This window comes from Ruditapes philippinarum, unplaced genomic scaffold (assembly GCF_026571515.1).
Source record: "Ruditapes philippinarum isolate M1 unplaced genomic scaffold, ASM2657151v2 ctg398_1_1_1_1, whole genome shotgun sequence".
NCBI classification, from domain to species: Eukaryota; Metazoa; Mollusca; class Bivalvia; order Venerida; family Veneridae; genus Ruditapes; species Ruditapes philippinarum.
Window position 1 is genome coordinate 65,827 of NW_026857920.1, and position 18,927 is coordinate 84,753.

The following is an 18,927-nucleotide window of genomic DNA, read 5'->3' on the forward strand; positions in this document are numbered from 1 at the left end:
TTTCCTTTATTTCTTTCAAATTGCACGAACACAACATTAGATAAGTAATAACCATAGTTTTTTCATTATGCAAGTAATATAAATATAAAAGTGTGCCTTGTATTTACTAAATTTTTTTACGACTCAATCATATGGTTAAAGGGTATTTATCCATTTACAGCTAAAATGTCTTAAAAATGTAAACGAAGAGAGATACAAATGTTGATTTGTCTTATCACATAAACATAGACATCGCTAAAACATGTAAAAATCAATGTTTGATTAATATTTGTCAAAATTACAAATTACATTTAAATAAATCAGTGAGAGAACTAGCAAATGTATTCATTAAAAAATGTTACTTGCTATACAGAGTAACCACGTTGTCGTACTTTCGCTCAGCGGGGCGCCAGCAAAGTTACGACGTAACGTTTTAGTGAGCAATTTGTCGTTCTGTTGCTTTGCGGGGAACCAGAAAAACACGAAAATACGACAAAGTGGTTACACTTTGCCGATGTTTCCGAAATGATTTTAAAAATCAAACTTAACCAACTATTTTCGGGGACTGCTTCCTTAAATATGTTGTGAAACGTGTTGATATATATAACTGAAGCTGTAATGTAAATGTACAGCTATTGTTCAGTAGTTTGAAAAGTGTTTTACCGTCTTAAAGCAAGGGACTGCTTCTTGAGGTTATCTTGTGTTTAGATAAGAATCAGTGCAAATCTATGACACTGACACTGTCAAACCTATAATATATAGATCATGTTTATGCCTATATATGGTGTAAATTTCAATTAATATCAAAAATGTAATCAGACTCATGTACATGCAAACACACTTTATGTTAAAACGTGAATCATTCATGCATTCACCGCCTGACACAGAAAATAATCTTATTCTTTCTTTATTAAAAATAAGTTTCTTATTCATTTCTACATGTTCATTTAACATAATCCTTGTTGCTGGAACCCGTTCTTATATTTTCAATAGCCGTGCACTGACGAACCTCATTATTCGATTTTATCCAGTTGTTTGTATTTAGATTATATACTTGTTTCTTCCCCTTGGTTATCAAGAAGAGTTTCTTTGCTAGTTGATGGACGTCGGTTTCCTATATAAATATTATGATTAAATAGATATGATGAATAAATAATTATGAAACATTTAAATACGTAATGTACTGTTACAGTGATAATTTTCTATCTCATTGTATAAAAGGGTCGTCCTGGAAGTTCTCGGGGTTGATGTTAAAATTGTTGTTATGTTTACCTTCATGAACAATACTTTGATTATAGAAAATAAATACCAACAACTCTTAACTAATGAAAAATTAAACAAATATGGGAACATGACAAAATTCGAAAAAAACATGTATCATTAGTATTCCACCGAAACAACTTTATACACTCTCAAAGTCCGGAGGACGGATCGCCTTCTCAAACATTTACCAGTACTAACAATAGCAACACATGCGAGATATCTCTGAAAACATTTGTTGAAACATGTTTCTTATTCTAAAGGCCGACCGCTATGTTATTGTCTTCCATACCTCTTCTTATTAGATGTCACGGACCACTCATGCCATTTACACATACACATTTTTCCGAGTATAACTATATTAACATTTATGGCAAAATGTTTTTTTACAACTTGCGATCAAAAATGTTTAAACATTAGTTGTTTAATCTGACAGCCAACAAGTGTACCAAATAAAAATGATTTGCTGTTATTCTAAGACCTCCAGAACAACCCTTGTATATATTCAATTACAATGTGTTATTTCATTGGCCTACGGATATTTATATTTTTAAAAACAGAGTGTTACTGTTTATTTGGAAAAATGTGCACTTTTTAGGTATGCTACACATCTGCAACAATTGAGGGAGAAAAACACGGTCGTGACTCCAAAAGCCCAGCATTCGTAGGCAAAACTATGTTTTAAGGTTTATGATCTGATATATCGAATTAAAGTATCCAACTAACATTTAGTAACTTTTTAATTTAAACACTTTAATTAAAACAAAATGTTTACCTAATTCTTGGGCATCACTTTTGCTGTGTCTTTTTCGTCTGAAATGAGACAGAGAGTAAAACGTTGTTTCAGACCTAAATAGCAATGGCCGTGCTTTCTTAGATTTAATATCAAATTTAATTTAAATGACATCAAAGTGATTAAAATTATCAAACAGGTAATAAATATGTGTATCAAAACAAAAACAACAAAAAGAAACTAAACAAAAAACAATTACCTGATGCATTTAAAGACAACGATCGACGAGATAAACAAAAGCACTGTAACTGCAAATGTGCTAACTCCGACAGCAATGAAGCTCGCTACATTGGAAGAACCATTGTCATCATTTTCTGAATTAACTGAAAATGAGATACAAATATTTTTGTCTATTTCTTTTGTATATCTTATATGTTTCAATATATATTATGATGATTTTTTAAAATTTTGAATTTCAAAAACAGAATATACAAAAAAAACATGTACAACTGAATTCATTTAATTTATCAAACTTATACAATATATCGTCACCTTATGCAATAACGTAATAAGTGCTTCTAAATTTAATAGCAGTTATTCAGTTATTGCACTAAGGTGACGATATGTGCATGCTATTCCACACACGTAGCTTTTCCAAAAAGTTAAACCTAAGTGGGTTGAAATATGGTTATTTTTCTTTTCGTCCAGTTACACAATTCATTTATTTATTTCTTTTAAGCCGCGAAAACTGAATATGTGGGATTTGCCGAAATTAATGATATAAGTTATTGTAGAGATATATATGTATAAAAGTGAAACCGTGTCATTAAACGTTCAAGAAATAAAAACCAAAATAATACGGATATCATTTACCTGCGTTGATAAAGAATAGTTGTTTAAACGAGCCAAATGTGTTGACTATTATCAATCTATATATTCCATAGCTTTCTTGCACAGTTGCTTTAATATTAAGACTAAAGTTCAAGTCTGAACGATGAAGGTTTATATTGTTGTTCGACTTTATTTCTATCCAGACGTCACCATTGTGTTTCTGCCATGAAACGTTCTTCGGTTTTGGATATGAAATTGCAGTCAAATAAAGGGAAGCGGATTCGTGCAATGAAACAGTAATACTCTTTGTAACAGGATAGTTGGAATCAGGTCTCGGTGCACCTATAAAAGAAATTGTTTTTTTAACAAACTCTTGTATTGCTTGTTCTCAAATCTTAGCCAAACCAATTAGTCTTTAGAAACATCTCTGCTCCAAAGTTTAGATTTATCATTTATTTTTCCATTATGAAACATGTACATCTCAAATTAAACAGGTGTTCCCATAAAATGTTATTGTCGTAAAACAGTAGTCTTTATTTTATTGACATTTCTCCCTGAAGTGACTAAACTGTGGTTTTTGGACATGACTGGACTGAAATTATTTTTGAATGCAAGTTTTAAGATCCATCGGTTACTCCGTTTTTCAAGAATGATAATTAAAATTAAGAAAATTGAAAAGCCTTGTAGCGTTTTTATCAATACTTTGCCCATTTATTATACTGAATAAAATAAAAGTAAATTATTTTACGCACAAAGAACGTGTATCTCGAAAAAATTGTTTCTGTATAATAAAGTAGTTTGTAAATGGTTTTCTTTTTCCTTTTTCCTCAATCTATTTTCAGTTGAAGTTCCACAATGTACATTTTTTAAAATTGAACAATATTATGAAAGTAAATGCAAATTTCATTGAAAGCTTACATGTGATATTCAGATGAATCACGTCAGATTGAATTTTGCTTTGTATACTTGATTCTTCCACTATGCAAAAAATTACCCATTCGTTGACAGTTATATTAGCCCAGTATAACAATGTGCTGTTTGCATAAGACATTTTGCTATCAATAGTTTTGCGTTGAATGGACTGACTTCCCTCAAACATAAAATAGTTTTCATCGTCTCTTTCTTTTGCAAGTATCCATTGTATTTTAGGAACAGGGCGACATATAGACGAAATGCAAGTAAACCGAAAACTCGAGTTTTCTGATATTTGTACATTTGTTCTGGCTGGCATTATTTCGACGGACTTGACGGGAACTAAAACAAAAATTATTATTCGATGTTTACATGATAAATGTACATAAAAGTATTATTAAACACATTAATTCTCAATATAAGTCAAGACAATGACACATTTTGTAAACTTATAAAAGTAAGATGAAATGAAATCTGAAAGCAGCACGCCTCCTGATGAGCCAAAATATTTCAATAATATGAGACTTGAGAGAAATGTTCTGAGATTTTAGGAAAGAAAGAAAGATTCAATATTCAAGTATTAATTTACATGTTATGAGTGATTAATGGTTATGTTTCATCATATATAACTATATTCCTACTGTATTTTTTACGTAGTACATTATTTTTTTAACAGCAATGTTTTCTAAAAGAATGTGGGAAGATGCCTAAGGGGAGGAATGGGAATGCGTGGCTTTATAACAGATACAGAGGGGGCGGGGGTTCTATAAGTGTGCTTATCAAAAAAATACGTCTATCAAATTGAATAAATTAAGCACTTTGTCTTCCCCTTTCAATGATTGTTTTTATAACTTAACCCTAAGTGTTACGGTTTTGGAGTAATTTTTTTATCTTGTACATGATCTCTTCATCCCATCAGTGATGATATGTGTCAATTGCATGTCGCAGCTACTGTGTAGGAGACTCAAATAATCATTAACAGGGCAAAACACATTTTTATTCAAGGCCCATAACTCGGCTGAAAATTCTTCAACCGGAAAACCCGTGAAATATATGTAAGTACTTGAGCTACCGATCAATTTTGTAAACTGTAAAGTTTCATTAAAATTGCATTAGTGGTATAAGATGAATGGTCTGGACAATTTTTAAAAATTAAAACTATTAAAGGGACAACACTCTGACAATAATCATTAAATCGAATAATGTTGATAAGATGAATACTAGTAACTAGACATTGTCCATATTTTATAAAGATTGCATTGAACAAAAAAGTATTCACATATTAATATAATTAGGAATGCAAACGATATAAGTATCAATGCATCAATAAATTAAATCATAATGTATGCATAACTGTAAACATAAGATAATGTTAAATTTTGCACTTTCGATAGACGATACAAGATTTTGTTTGTTGTTGCTATTAATATCATTATTATTATTATTATTATTATTATTATTATTATTATTATTATTATTATTATTTATAAATTGGTTTTCAATTTATCATTCATAAATAAAATGTTCAAATGCAAATATCTTAGTTCCCGAGTCAATTTTTATATCACACATTAAAACGATATTCAAACAAATACGAAAGCAATGAAATAGAACAAAAAAGAAATGACAGAAAAGAAATATTGCACAAAAAATGTATGTAAATAACACATTTAAACATCCACAATATGGTTACAATGCTGTACTCACCTTTCACGTATAGCAATGCTGACTTAGTGAGAACTGAATATGTTGTAATAATCTTACAAATCCAATTAGTACTATGATATTTCTTAGTTATATTCTGAATGTAAAGATCTACAATGAGCTCGTCGTTATTAGAATTTTGACAATTACAATTGTAACTACTGTTTCTTCGTTTTGTTAAGATATTTTCACATGTTTGGTTAAAACTACATATATTCTCCTTTGATGTTGTCTGCCAGGAAATAACCAGAGACGTTTTGTCATTTGTAATGCATCTGAAGGACACAGAGCTGTACTCGATCTCATCGTGTTGGTCTGGGTGTATAAGAGGTGCAGTTGGTAGTTCACCTAATAATTTTAAAGTATTATTATTGTATGCACGTTTCAAAACAGAAAGAACGATAAATAGAGGCCTTTTCATTACATGTTTAATATTTAACTGTAAAAAAGAAACCTTTTTATTTTCCGGTTCATTTTCATACTTCAAATTTAAATTTATCAAAACAAAAGGAATGAGGTCAATATATGCTCGTTATAACATGTATAACTTCGTTTAACTTTATTTAAATTCAAGTTTTAAAAACCAAATAACAGTTTGTGTGTTGTCAATATTAATTGTGAATTATTCCTTCTTTAAGGAATTTACGAACATGATTCCACAAGTTCGTTCACCTAGTTGTTAAAAAAAAAAACTTAATCTGAATTCAGCTATTTAAATATAATACATTTATTTCAACTAGAATAAAACCTAAACATTATCCTATTTTATTTTATTGTAGAATGTCCTTGTTTTTACATAATATTAATATTTCAAGTTTTGTTATTGCTTCAAAAGATATGTTTTATGAAAATCATATCAATTTAAGTGTTAAAAATTTGCTGTTCTTCTTCTAATAGGAACGTTTCACATTATATCAGTTGAGCATATTCCAACTCCAAATCAATATTCCAGTATTCTTTATTTATGAGTATTTACGATGCCCTATCTTATGGCGTTATATTAGCTCATTTGTCACAGGTGACATGGTGAGCTTGTGTGATCGTTTTTTGTCCGGCATCCGTCAGTCGTCCGTCGGTAAACTTTTAATTTAAACGACATCTCCTCATACATCGCTAAGCCAGTTTCATCCAAACTTCACAGGAAAGTTCCTTTGGTGGTGACCTTTGGAAATTGGTCTATGTTAAACCTACATAATATATTGCGTGATTCTTCGGGTTTACCTTATGTTTAAATAATATTCTTAATGTGTAACATATTATCATATTTTCAAGAGGAAGATGACTAGCACCAACCAACTTGTTTCGGTCTGTACACTTTTACTTCCGTCGCGGACAACAGTTGTGGCATGAATTGTAATTTCATTGTTATCCTGAGAAAAAAAACTTTCTTATTGTGTATTCGACCAACATGGTGATAACTTCAATTTCATTAAAAAGGTAACGTCTGAATACTTTAAGTCATATTGACCCAATGATGTTTAGATAAAGGCATGTAGTATTTGCCTAACGATTCTTTGTACAGACATAGAAACATATCGGACGTTAACGCTTAAGGCAGTATATTTTATAGAAAGCATCTAGGGAATAAAGTTTGAAAGCCTAATACATCTGTTAAAATACATCTGGATAAAACAATATTTTCATACCTTTCATTTTAAATTTTCGGTCTGTAATATTAAACATCTTGAGTGCATCAGTCTGATTGACCAAAACTTTAAAATAGTAATATTCTCCATCGGGATCTTCGTTAATGGTCAATTTACTGGTAATCTTGACAACCCCATTCCCTCCACAATGTCCATTCATACAGCCGTATTCGTCAGTTAATTCTAATGGTTGGCTGTTCTCAATTAATACTGGTGTCTGTCCTTCCTATACAAATGTGAAATGAGTATAGAACAATTATTTAAGTGTTTATACTAACTTAAATAATCAATCTTGACAGAAATTTGCTGATCCTTTTGAGACCTTCCTCTTTAGTTGTGATGTTTCTTGAATAAGAACAACAACATCTTTCAAACAAGACCTATACCTGATTGAGCTGCACACAATATTAGAAAACTAACTTCTTGTATATCTAATACCTTTATATCTAATATTTAAAACATATTTACTTGTATTTACCTTAAAATAGTACCATGTAAAAGAGACACTTGTACTAGGCGAAAGACAATCTGTCGTCACTTTTATAGTTGTTGACGATGAATCACTTGACGACGAGATTGTTGTAGCGCTGCCGTCTAGTATCACTGCCAAATTAGAAAATATAATTTATTTAATAAAATGATACCAATCGTTGTGTAATATCAATTGCTGTTAAATACATCTGTCAACTTATAGTATGAATGAACGTACTGAAGGGTACAATAACACAAGAAATGGTGTATTTATGGATGGATTCAATGCAGTTAAAAAAATCTGGAAACAAACTGATCCCTCGGAAGCATTATCACAACAAATTTACATAAGAATTGCAGACTCGGTTTGATTGAGTCTGTACACTATCTGTTAACACTATTCAAAGGTGTTTTTCTTAATATGAGTATTCATTCCTCTGACACAGGTGTACCTTTGGATTTCTTTTTTACACCGCCCCTCCCTGGCACGACTATTTCCTTAATCAGATTCTAAGATGTAGCAACGTCAAGACATTGCTGTTTCATTTTATCCTCTTCTGCGTTTGCCAAGGGCCTTGCTATGTTCAAAATTGTTTCAATTTGCTGTGTTTGTTAGGGGCTGCACTCATTGAATTCTGTCGAGATCTTTGTTCTCGTTTTTTTTCAAAATGAGATATAATTTCTTTTTCCTTGCTTGCAAACCTTTACTTCATTTTCAAGAAATTACAATGAAGAAGAGTTTTATGTACATTTTATCATTTTATATTTATGATACATGTAAACTAAACAAAACATCAATCAAATTACTGGTACTTTACCTTTAATTCTTGCAGTAAAGGATGCTGACTCAGTGCCATCATCACATTTAAATTGTTTTAAATTGTCAGCATATATTATTTTGTCCATTGATATGTTAAAAATGCCTTTGGTTCTATCAAATGGAAATTTGTAATTTGTCACAAGAATGTTACATACATCGAACAAACATTTAAACACAATTTGCTTGTCTATCTTCCATTCGAAGAAAGGTGGGTTTGGTTTGATTTTACAGACGAGCACACATTGCCCGTTACATTTAAGCTGTCCATCTGGAGTAATATCGCCATATGTTGTTAACGAGATCGTCGCTTCCAAAAAAAAAGTAGGAATATGTGAATGTTCTAAATTTAATGAAAACTTCAGTTTAATACAATTTTAAAAATGTATCTAAAGCGATAACAAAAATAAACTATAACTTTAAATACTGAATTATAAAGAAAAGACACTCAAGATATATAAAATGTTTCAAGATGATCTATTGTTATCTTAATGTTATGCATTATTGCAGCAATTGATTTGTGAATATCTTGATTTATACATGAAAAAAGTATATCATATTTTTGGTGTCCGTTCTTCGTCACTGTTTTATAAAATACGACCCTTATCACTTATCTACCTACGGTAAAAAAGAGAAAAACCAAATTTAGTAACTATAAGCAAGTTACCTATTTTGTAAATGATTAAATGTTTTCGATATGGCATAAGACAGAAACTCAACTTACCTATTAACTGACATAAACATGTTATCACAATAAAGTATATTATTCCGCTTCTGTTCACTCCCATCTTGAATCGTTGGATTTCCTTAACTTTGTAACGGTTTTATTTGTTGTCTCTTTTAATTAACATTTCCTTCACTGCTTCTTTCCTACCTACCTACCGGTATCTCAAAAGGTAAAACAAAAACAAAGTTGTATGCATTTGTTATTAATCGGACCTGTAGCATGTGAATGTCTAACAATCTAGGTAATTTGTATTTATTTAACACATTTTTCGGCATGTAAAGTAGAATAATGACGCGATTAGAATATTTATATCACATAAGAAGTTATAAATAATCTATAGGTCGCATATCTTATTTCAAACAGTTGTACACAACTATATTTTACAATGATTACTTTCATAATATACAATGACGTAAAAGGATCAGATCCTTAAGCATACAATACTTATAAAGGTAGTTTCCTAAAATAAAAGCGATAAATGTTTGTTTTGTCAAGAAGTTTCAAAACAAAATTTATTCCTCACCTGAATACTGTTGAATCACCCTTAGGATATTTGGCCTGCTTTTTAAATTTGTCTTTTGACGTATTATCTGTGATATGCAGGCTTCATAACCTCAAATCCCCTATCAAAATTCCATTTTATTTAGTTACGCCCATTGTTTTCTCGTTTAGGGTACACGCATTTTTTTACTTGGCGACCATATGTCGCTTTTCATGGAATGGCACCTAGTGTAACATTGAAGGTTCCATGATAACCGCCATATGAACACATCTGTGGATGTTTCAAAATTCAAAATTGTACCAATTAATTCTAAATGATGAATTCTGCTTAAGCCGGTGCTAGGGGGCGTGGACGATAGTTTGCACTTTACAGTACCGTCCATGAACAGGTTCAATCAAACCGAGCCTGCAACATTTTCAATTATGTTGTGTTGAACTTTCTTTACAAAATAGCATTTCGTCACCTTAGTGCAAAAACTCAATAACTGCATATAGATAAAGAAGCAGATATTGAGTTCTTGCACTAAGGTGACGATTTGTGTATCGCAAGATATTGTGTACACACGCTTTTAGTTAGGAATGACATGCTTCATGATTTCAACTAAGTTGAATAAAACACACCTCCATATATGTGTTTTGCTATTTTTACAATTGAATAACATAATTTTGCATACATTCTTATATATTTAATTTGCTAATATAGTGACACATTACTACAAGCTTCTTTTAATGTCATGCAACAATTACAATACGATATAGGTCTTGCATAAATTTATATACATGTATGTATAAAAATAAGAACAGATATGCAAAGGTTTACCAAAGTTCGGCAAGCTGCCTCATGTAGGGATGCTTTCAAGATACGTAAATAATGGAATAATGTTATGCAGCTACATTTCTACAACAAGTTATATTCTTAGCAATAGTCAATTTGTTATATAAAAAAAGAAGTTAATCAATAAATTTCTCTTAGAGATGGTCGAAAATATTGATATTCAGCAGTGTTTGCAAAGTTTAGACAATCTTGAGAAACCCTGTATTCACTGTGTCGTTAGAAGATTTACTCAAGTTAGGTAAATGCTTTTTAATTTATAAAGGAATCAGTGGTATGCAATATAGGTGGGTTAGTTTCACATTCCAAACATAAAATATCTATCAATGCATGATTTATATTCCTATCACATGTGAATATAAATTCACTGATAAAGGCCTATAAACTAACTATTTAAAAAATCATTTAGTATCGATTAAGATATACAAATGGAAGAGAAGTGATCACTCGGAAGCATCTTTCATAACAAAGTTACATGAAATTGAACACTCGGTAAGAGTGATTAGTGCATGAGGGATAATGAAAAAGTGCAACATCTCTCAACACCCCCCCCTACCTCGGCTTGACAGGTACCAAAGCTTCAACACTTAAAAGTGCTTGAAGCAATGATTCCGAAGGACAAAAAGAAATGTAAAAAAACTTAGTGAAGTACGGGATAACTTTTTACAGCTGCCATACGGCACTTGACACAAGCTGATATGAAGTATAAAAATCTGAATGAAGTGTTAAGGTCATAGATAATGATAGTTTTAAGTTGAAGTTTCATTTGACATTTTATAACTTTTCGGAGTTTGTATTCAACAGAATGTACTCATTTTCAATAGAACTTGATTTTATAATTCATTTAAACATTAGAACCGTCTATATTGATAGGTGGAATTTTCCCTTTCATTATCAAATAAACGATTGCTTTGTGTAAACGTCAGATGACAAACCGCCAATTAAGATGAAATAAAAAGATATTTATATTATCATTTCCTATAACAGTTACTCAAATGATATTCGGTCTACGATAATTAAAGAATTATATGCTACTTTCTTTTCATGTCAATTTTATCAGGTGAGGCTGATATCGGCTAGAAAGAGGCTTGGCTTTTCTATTTACATGCATCATGTAAGAAAAAAATCCGTCCCAGTTAAACAACAATCTGACTGTTAAACAGCGACTTTTGTAGTAATAGGCATCTTTTGTTCAAAGAAATAATTCTTAAAAGCAAATACCTCCGTCCCTGAAACTTAGAATTTGTAAATGACAGCCATTTTTTCTTTCCACCCGAGGTAAGGCCATCCTTAAAAAAATGTTCGTTTGCAGTAACGCGACCGACTCACAAAATTTGCCCCTACTCAAATGTTTTTTCATGGTCTGGATAAATTTTTTTTTAATCAGAAAATTATGCCTTGTGTTTTGTTTTCGTTCTTTTAAAGGTTAATAGAAGAAATAAAATGTAATGCTTATTAAATTAGAATTCAGTTATCAATTTATTAATTGTTACCAGATTATCAAAGCATATACTGTCCAGCATTTTGAAATTCCATGTTTATTTGGGAGTACAGTTCAATAAAAAAAAATCAACCTACCTACCCACCTTGAAAATTCTGGGTCGGGTTACTGCAAACAAACATTTTTTTAGGGATGGCCTAATTATGTTTTGTAATAAATACAACAGAATGTAATAAAGTAAGATTCTAACCTTTTCACATCGATTCCAATATATCCCTATGATAACGTATACTGCATTTTCCCTTGAAATGTCAAATTTAGAAATTCACCATAATTTCAAGGAATTTTAAAGGAAGATCAAATCGACAATCAAACACAAGCGTCTTATTTTCTAAACGAAACGATTTGCTCAGTTATTTAATAATAATCTGGCGGGACAAAATAAACATTTACAAGTTCTCTAAGAAAATCGTCTGGCCTGTTAGTTTTGTTTATTATATGACGTGGACAATGATGATGACAATTGCTTCATCAAGTTGTTGCTTAATTTTGCGCAATCTATTTTGTTCGTAATTGAAGAAAGAATAAAAATAACAAATTTCACATCATAATCCGACACTTGTAAGGATTTAAAATAAAATGAGAATATAAGCTATTAAGCAATAAGTTCTTCGGATATTCAACTGTAAAAGGGAACATTTCCCAAGTCTGATTTTGTACATTTCCTTTGACTGTTAACATCATTTGCTGGCAGCATCAACATTTAACTTGTATTTTTTACTCTTATGTATATAATTTAGTATGATACGTATAGATAGTAATATCAGTTAATGTTTTGATTTGTTTGATTGGGTTTTGAGTCGCTTTATGTCAGTGTAGGTCACATGGCGACTTTAAAGCTTTTCTGGTGGAGAACCTCAGGCCCACTTCCAAGCAAAATTTCAGTCCAGAACGAGTAGCGACAATTTCTACGGCGGCGTAGGCTTACGACAAACGTAAATAAAACAGTTCTTATCGGCATGCGCCATGTATCTGACAACAACTAGCCTACGACGTGTCGTAGAGCCTTGATAAATTTACCTCCCCCTGAACCGTAAATGTTCCTTAAGCTAGACCAGTTCATGAAGAAAAACAATTTGTACATGTGACAAATATAAAGTTCATGTTTATTTGTGAAAAATCTTGACAAAATTGATCGTGGATTTATGCAGAGCAATAAAAACTTATAAAGGTACTAAATGATGAAATGTTGAAGCTAATAAGTCATTAAAACGGTGTTAGACATGTTGTTTTCATGTAGGTTTTTATCGATTAAGAATTCAATAATTTTATTTCAAGTGCACTTTACTACACCTTGTGTTGACATAATTTACAACTGGTGCTATTTATAACGAATTTACATGATTTTCAAAACAGCTTTATGTATTTTATCCGCGAGTGATGTTATTAAACGTGAAACGAAAATGTAAACATATAAATCATTGTGTTACAAATGAGAAGCGACAAAATATAAATATTCGAACAAACAAAGAAATAAAGTCAGTGCTGACATGACAGAGACAGTAAGACATTAAAATCAATCTTGCTAATCCTTGTGGTTTTTTTTTTAAAAAAACTCTCAACTACCTAGTATATAATATTTGTAGTCTATTTTCGTATTAGATTTAAACAAATTATATATTACTTCACTTAGCTTACGAGAATCTTATTTCCTATATTCAAGTCACTATGAGAATACTAAAGGCATTTTCTTCAATTATCTTGCTTTTTGTTGCTGTTGTTGTTGATGATGATGTTGTTGATGATATATTTGTCCCTTGTACGTGACACAAATATAAATTGTAGACATTTCCATACCCAAATATATAACTAACAATATGCATTCTATTTAATTATTTTCAATTATGCCATAATCAGTTTGTGTTACATAAATCAAAGGATATTGTGAAATTGATATAATAAAATTCATCGAAATTGTATGCTATTATTAATCATATTGAAGTCCTTAAAGGGTATGGTTTAACAGTAATTTAACGATAAATTTTAGCTTTAAAAAGTATATATTTTATTGTTTGCACGGATATAACCAATTTAAAATCTGAATAACATCAACTTGAAGAAGATCTATTGGTTTTAGTTGATATTTTATTGTTTTTAAGTGGTTTTATTTTTTACTGGTTTAATCTGAAATAGAATTCCTTTCATTTATGTTTACTTTGAGTTGGTTAAAGTCTGTCGTATTATAAAGCAATAACCCTGATCCAGGAAGTAAAACTCAATACTGACTTGTCTCTTTACTTCTTAAAGATATACTATAATCATCTTCGAGTAAAATACTTTTATTGAAGAATTTTGTTGAAATCTATAAAATTCCTGTCTAATAGATCTTATTTAAATAAAAGAACGTGCAAACTTTGTTTGGGAATCTGCATTCCTTATTTAATATACAGATTAAGTAAGGTTGGTCCTTTCTTAAAAATACTGCCGGTTTTTTAATGGCACTATACAGTCCTGTATTTTCCGTAAAAGCTTTTTTATATTTCCCTTGCAAAAAAGAACTTAGACATATTTATTTCCAGCTTATAATGGGGCTAAGATGTAGATATTTAGCAAATTAAGATGTTCAGATATTCCTGACAAAAATATGTTGACTCCATGCATTTAATATAAAGAAAAAAACAAATATATTTGAGTACTTATTAACAATTACTGTATATAATCAAAGATTTACAAAAAGACTATTATACCTGTTTTCCCTTAGTCTTCCCACGTTTATTCGCACATGTAGTACGGCCAAACACATTTAGACGTGTGTTTGTTGAAATGTCACAACCCTCGTCCTTTGAACGTACAGTTATAGAAACCACCAGACCTATTAATTGTCTGACACTTGTCAGCATCTACATGTCCCGCCTCCAAATTGCTACTGAAAGAAGCATAATTATATTGTATAAATTATTACATTTAACATTTGTAATTTATACGCAAATAATCATTTGTTACATTATGCTCATCCAAGTGTAAATGATCAAAGATCAAGTAGAATTAAAAGAATTTAAAAAACCCTTAACATGTGTCATGATTGAATTTATTTTTATTTTTCAATGAAAAAATCATCATGAATAATTGTACAAAAAGATATTATTGTTATTTAATACGCATGAATATTGTACGTAAACAGAATAAAATGTTCCGGAACAAAATATTATTTTGCTATTGTAAGTAGGATTTTTATCCGTTTATCAATGACCTTGTGCATTAAGGCAATATATTGCCATTTTTATTTCATGCAAAGATTTTATAAGTATTATTTTTTTTTAAATCCAAACAATAATTTTTGCATCAATTTTATAGCTTTATACAATTGAAAAGAAATAAAAACAAGAATATCCCAGCAACGTATCACCGTAGAACAATTAATTTATTCTTTTGAGCTTGTCTTTCTTTAAAATTTACAACTCCGCAATTAATTGATTGCAAGCAGACTTGAAAGTATGGTTTATAAACGTGCTATAAATGTAAGTTGAGCTTAGGCCTACCAAGAAACATTGCAGATGTATTAAGATGTCATGAATACTATGTTTAACAGCATTTCAAATCGTATCTTAAAAGCAAAAGTAGTTGACAGGGTCTTTGGAAAAAAGATGTGTTTGTTCTTGTTCGTGTGTATATACGATAAGAATTACAGACCTAGTCCTCTGTGTGTCGTGTTGACAGTTTAAGCGAGAGCACACTTCGTTTAAGATAATAAGATTGAGATTGTATATGTAGTTGAACGCATTTTGTTATCATATAATTGTGTGAATAAGATACCCTGATAACTTTTTTTTGAAAGATGGTTTATAATTAACTTATGTTATTATTTTATAAAACTGTGTACCAGAAACAATTGCTTAATTTGCTTATACCAGACTATGCTTACCTCTTGACATTATATCATAACCATTTAATATGCTTAAAATTTCAATACAAGTAGACATGTTAACTTGAAATGTAGTGAGCATTGATAGCATGGAGCCATGAAAAATAACTTCAATATGACTTTTTAACATATGTTGGCTTATAGATAATTTATTTTAAAACGATTGTGATAACCTTATCCTTATTGACGCACTTTTGAATCCATATTTTGAATTAACCAGTGCTGAGCAATGAGTGTAAAAGGACTTGCTCAAGGCAAAAAACGACTTACCTCTGGCTTTGTTTAAACCCAAGCGACTAACTATCATTAGATTACTAGTCCGGCGCATTATATGCCACTATACAGGTTTATAAATATGTAAAAATTATAAGAATTTATCAGTATAAATGGCATACATTGCTAATTTCACATCAAAGACAAACGTACGAGCAACATTACATGGACGTTATCTGACATCCTTCAGGCAAACACGAAAAATCATTTGGCAGGCTTTAATTACATACCAGTATGCTTGTTAATTTGTGTTTTTTGTTGTTTCTTGTGTTTTTGATTTTGTTTGTTTTGCCTTTGTCTTTTTTTGTTGTTTTTTGTCGTTGATGATTTTTGTGTTTTTGTTTTTTGAGGTTTTATTTTTCAAAACAAAAACAAAAGTTGTAAATAATGTGTGATTTCTTCAAGAATAACGTCAAACTAGTAAAGTGATGGTAAAAGTGACTTAAAAACGTAGCACTTACTCGTATGTGATTTTAGGATACTAAAAACTTACTGAGAACCTACAGACATGAAATTGTTGCTTGATTTTTCTTGATCTGTGAGGCAATCAAAATGATAAATTGAAAATTCTATCTGCATGAATGTCTGTGTTAGTAAAATACTAAAACGATATGAAATGAATTGTCTTAGTATAAGATGTATTAACGTTTGTATTCATATGGTAATAATGATAACCTGGTGGCGAGTGTGTGTGTAGTTTCATTCATTTTGCACTTAAACAGTAGAGGTGTCGGCCTTCATTTCAACAGATTTTTAACTTAATGAACAATTGTCACTACGAGTTTTACATTTATTCTCTAATTTGTCTAAGGCTGTATAAAAATTCTGTAATCTTTTATTGCGTTGGAGTTTGTTTTTATTGTAACGAAAACGGCTTTGACATCGTATGTTTGTGAATGCTACAGTGACAGGTGTATCTGATAGTGATGTAGACACATATGTCAAATAGTCAATAGAAAACAGCTTAGTTATTCAAGTAAATTGACATTTATGTAGGTGGGGTTTATATGTTGTTTTTAATCTGTTTCCATTTTACGCAAACGCAAATAATTTAAACTTGTTACATTCTTTCTATCAATTGGTTATTCTATCGTTATATCATCTACTTTAGCCATTGAAAGTTTATGAACTATTAACATAATAAAACAAAAATTTATTTCAAAGTTTTACATTTAGCACAATGAATATTATTGCCTAGCGGAAAATTTAAGGTTTTTATTTCCTTTAAATAATGAACTAAATTCTTCAACAAATTAGTGACAGTACGACTGACATCGACTGATACAAGATAATTCTTAAAAGGAAAAGAAATCAATCAATTTATAAAATAAAGCGTTGTCTTTATGGAATTTTTAAGCGTTGTTTATATTAAGGTATACCAAATATTTAAGCTATACATTTACTGTCACAATACAATTTCACTGTCTTTTCAAGGTTTTAACACTTGACGTCAGTAAATATATTACACATGGGTGTAACAAAACTAAACCAAGAGTAACAATAACTAAACTGTTCTTACCTTGCAAGTTGTTAGTGCACTATAGGCCTACTTGCGAAGTTATTTGTCTTTTATTCTTTAAGCAAGTAATGATATCTACCAGTCATTAACATTCAATAAGCTCTGTTTTATCTAGAAAGCAAAACTTAAACCCATTTATACGGTTATGATCTGTCAAATCTGATCCTTTTGTATCCCATGATTTTTGACGAAGTGCATTTTCAATACAAAATAAAGATGAGATCCTAAGTTTGTCCACAATATCTGTGCATAATTTCTGATCACACTTTTTGTCGACGGACGGAAAAATTACTATTAACTTTACTAAAACTATAAGGGTCGTCCGTAGCCGAGTTATTAAGTTCGTTAACTTCAAACCACTTGCCACTTTGTTAGTTCAAATTTCTACAGGGACTTTGGATTATTTCATGTAAGGAAGCTATCCAGCTTCCTAAGGGAACGTCAGTCGTTCTACTCAGGTGCCCGTTCGTGCCTGAAATACATCAGGAAAGGGCACCTTGAGGTATTCCTCCACCAGTAAAGCTAGAGCAAGACTATGTCGGTGTGACGTAAAACCCTATCAAATAAACAAACACAAAGAATTGCAGGCGAAGAGACAAGCAATATGTTTTAATTATACATTTTCCAAATCTGATATTTTGAAAATTATCGATTGAAAAGATGAAAATTCCATTGCCCTTAATACTTCAGAGGACGACACCCAACCTGCCCCACCACTACCCAACCGCTAACACGCATCCCCCTTTCTTCAATTGTGTGCATACCTCATTCGCTGTTTAAGAATTGTCTAAGCGTCTTTTAGGCAGATATGTTGACAGTATTTTAATTAACACTTTTTTGTAATTTACATGCATAAGATATGTATATTTATACTATTTTACAGTTAAGGTTTAATTCTTTTAGCAATTCGTTTCTTTTTTTTTCCCAAATAGGCATGTGAAGTCATACGTGGCATTTGTTGTGAACTAGAAAAAATCCCACCAAGAATGCACAACTGACTCACAACGTTTGGTTATTAATAAAATATGTATTATATTTTACAGTGTTTTACCAAGTGTCATTAAATATATTGATATAGTATATTATTTAAGAAACATATGATAAAAATATAAACCAATGTTATTATGCATTACGTTTTGCTATGTAAAAGCATATTGTAATAAAAACTGTTCAACTTGTCATTTTAATTTGTACAACAATTCATAGCAGTTTCTAGTATAAGCATCAACAAAGGTTTGTTACGTATTTGACAAATATCACACAATATCTAATTTTAACTGAGTGAGATACAATTCTACTAGAATGTGTCAATGACAGTGCTATAAATCATTGTATCTTTGTGTATTTGGAATGAATGAA

At 30.6% G+C, this 18,927-nt stretch overlaps 1 protein-coding gene across 1 annotated transcript; it reads right to left on the reverse strand.

Annotated features, from left to right (window-relative positions):
• Nucleotides 1–694: 694 nt before the first annotated feature.
• On the reverse strand, nt 695–8,295 carry LOC132751533 (uncharacterized). The gene is made up of 5 exons (XM_060741717.1): nt 8,286–8,295; nt 7,544–7,668; nt 7,066–7,291; nt 2,232–2,355; nt 695–728 (listed from the first exon to the last, which is right to left on the reverse strand). The coding sequence occupies exons 1-5, from the start codon at nt 8,293–8,295 to the stop codon at nt 695–697; spliced, it is 519 nt and encodes a 172-aa protein (XP_060597700.1).
• Nucleotides 8,296–18,927: the final 10,632 nt, after the last annotated feature.

Excerpts from the sequence above, each read along its gene's own strand:
- LOC132751533 (XM_060741717.1), bottom strand. Across the intron at positions 7,292-7,543 it reads TTACATGGTACTATTTTAAG|GAAGGACAGACACCAGTATT; the intron begins GTAAATACAAGT and ends ACATTTGTATAG. Across the intron at positions 729-2,231 it reads GTTGTCTTTAAATGCATCAG|GTTTGACAGTGTCAGTGTCA; the intron begins GTAATTGTTTTT and ends TATATATTATAG.